Genomic DNA, 1,702 nt, shown 5'->3' on the forward strand with positions numbered 1-1,702 from the left:
ATACAACGAGTACCCCGGAAGACTAACCATGGCATCAGGGACCCCCGGACGCAGCCACGTCTCCGACATACAGATTATATGGTAGCAGTTTTTCAAGAAGAAGTGTCTAAACTCGTCTAGGTGTGCAGTGAGTGATTGACAATTTACGTGGCAGATCCTAATGTCCTCCATATCCTTTCCCCTGTCAGCCATAGTTAATGAGCGCTATCTTGTCCCTAATTTTCCTTAATAGTATTGGACACTTTGTCGCATCTATTGCCGAGTGTGCTGAGTCTCCCCTTGACCCCGCCTGTCGCACACAATTTGCACATCTTGGTTTTGTGCCTCTGCTCCTGCAGTCCTTCATTTCGTGCTCCCCTGTACAGTGTCCACAGGAAGGCTTACCCCTACAATTTGCCGCATAGTGACCAAAAGAGAGACATTTGAAGCATTGCACTATCCTTACATGATCCGCAAGGGCACAGGCTGCATATCTCAGAAATATTCTCCCACGCTCCAGAAGGATCTTTCGCACCTCCGGTATGACCTCGATGACGCAACTAGTTTTATATTTGTTTTGTTTTGCCTTGAAAAGGTAGATCATCTTTACCGTTTCAGCATCCCATCCTTCCAGATTCTGGGCGACTAGTTCCCGTACAATGTCCTCCGCCGCCATATCTGCCGGCACCCCGTGCACTATTAGTCTCGGATTGTATTTTATGTTCTCTTGGACCTTAAGTCCCACCTTGGCAAGCGCTTCATTGTCCTTGATTTTTCCCAAGTCTGGGGATAGTGCTTCGACCCTTACTCCTCCGTCCCTGACGAGCGTCAGCCTGCTTACTCTTAGCCCACACTCCGCAGGCTTTAGCACTTTGCATAGTGTTTCCTTGACTTCCTGTGACGACGTGTACTTGCTCCTGCTTTCCTCCTCCGGTACGATCATAAAACTTGTGGTTTTAGGCAACTCTATCGTCGGACCTCTTGATACTTGTATCTCTGGTGCTGGGGATCGGGCGATCGAAGCATACGATGCTCTCCCTCTTCCCTCCCCCCCGTTTCTAGCCTCTTTGCAACCCGCGCACAGTCCTCGGCCACTGGATGCCAATGTCTCCTCGACTACCTTCCTGATGTCCTCTCCCGCCATCCTTCTGTGTGCAATTTTTTCGTCGAGCTTGTTTACGAGCACCGTGGAGACCTCCAAAAAGGCTTCCCGACACGCCCGGAACGCCGCCTCTATCGTTGCCCGATTGTTAGCCGTATCCTTACTTGTCAACAATGCCCTTGATATCATATCACTGTGCCTTTCAATTGAAGCCCTCAGCGCACTTACCCTTGACACATTTAGTGCCTCAACAGATTTCTCCAACGTACCTGAATTTTCTAAATGCGTTTTTAAAAGCGCCGCGCTCGAAGACCTCCGCATACACCCCTCTTCGCCCCCGGTGTCTCCGTTTGTTGCCATCTGTCAGCCGTTTGTCTCGTGTCTTGTTGTGGGTCATGTAAACACCGCCAAGACTCGCAATCCTCTTATCGACAGTTTCCAGAAATATATACCTGGCCCAGTGGTCAGCAGAGGCCTACCCCGCCGATTCGACGTTGATACTTATTTGTTTTTCAAGTAAAGTGCCTTGATACAGTGCAGTGCTGAAGATAGAATCGCCCGAGAGGGCAGAGTACGGCAGAAAATTGGTTCGAATAACGGAGCAACAATAAAACACGTCTA

General features: G+C 49.6%; 1 protein-coding gene across 1 annotated transcript; it reads right to left on the reverse strand.

Moving 5' to 3' along the window:
- Positions 1–184: 184 nt before the first annotated feature.
- On the reverse strand, positions 185–1,441 carry LOC105558396. The gene has a single exon (XM_012006056.1). The coding sequence runs from the start codon at positions 1,439–1,441 to the stop codon at positions 185–187; it is 1,257 nt and encodes a 418-aa protein (XP_011861446.1).
- Positions 1,442–1,702: the final 261 nt, after the last annotated feature.

This window comes from Vollenhovia emeryi, unplaced genomic scaffold (assembly GCF_000949405.1).
Source record: "Vollenhovia emeryi isolate VEMERY1.0 unplaced genomic scaffold, V.emery_V1.0 DF947319.1, whole genome shotgun sequence".
Taxonomy (NCBI): domain Eukaryota; kingdom Metazoa; phylum Arthropoda; class Insecta; order Hymenoptera; family Formicidae; genus Vollenhovia; species Vollenhovia emeryi.

What these genes read in the sequence shown, in the direction of transcription:
- LOC105558396 (XM_012006056.1), bottom strand. Translation starts at nt 1,441, where the DNA reads ATGGCAACAAACGGAGACACCGGGGGCGAAGAGGGGTGTATGCGGAGG.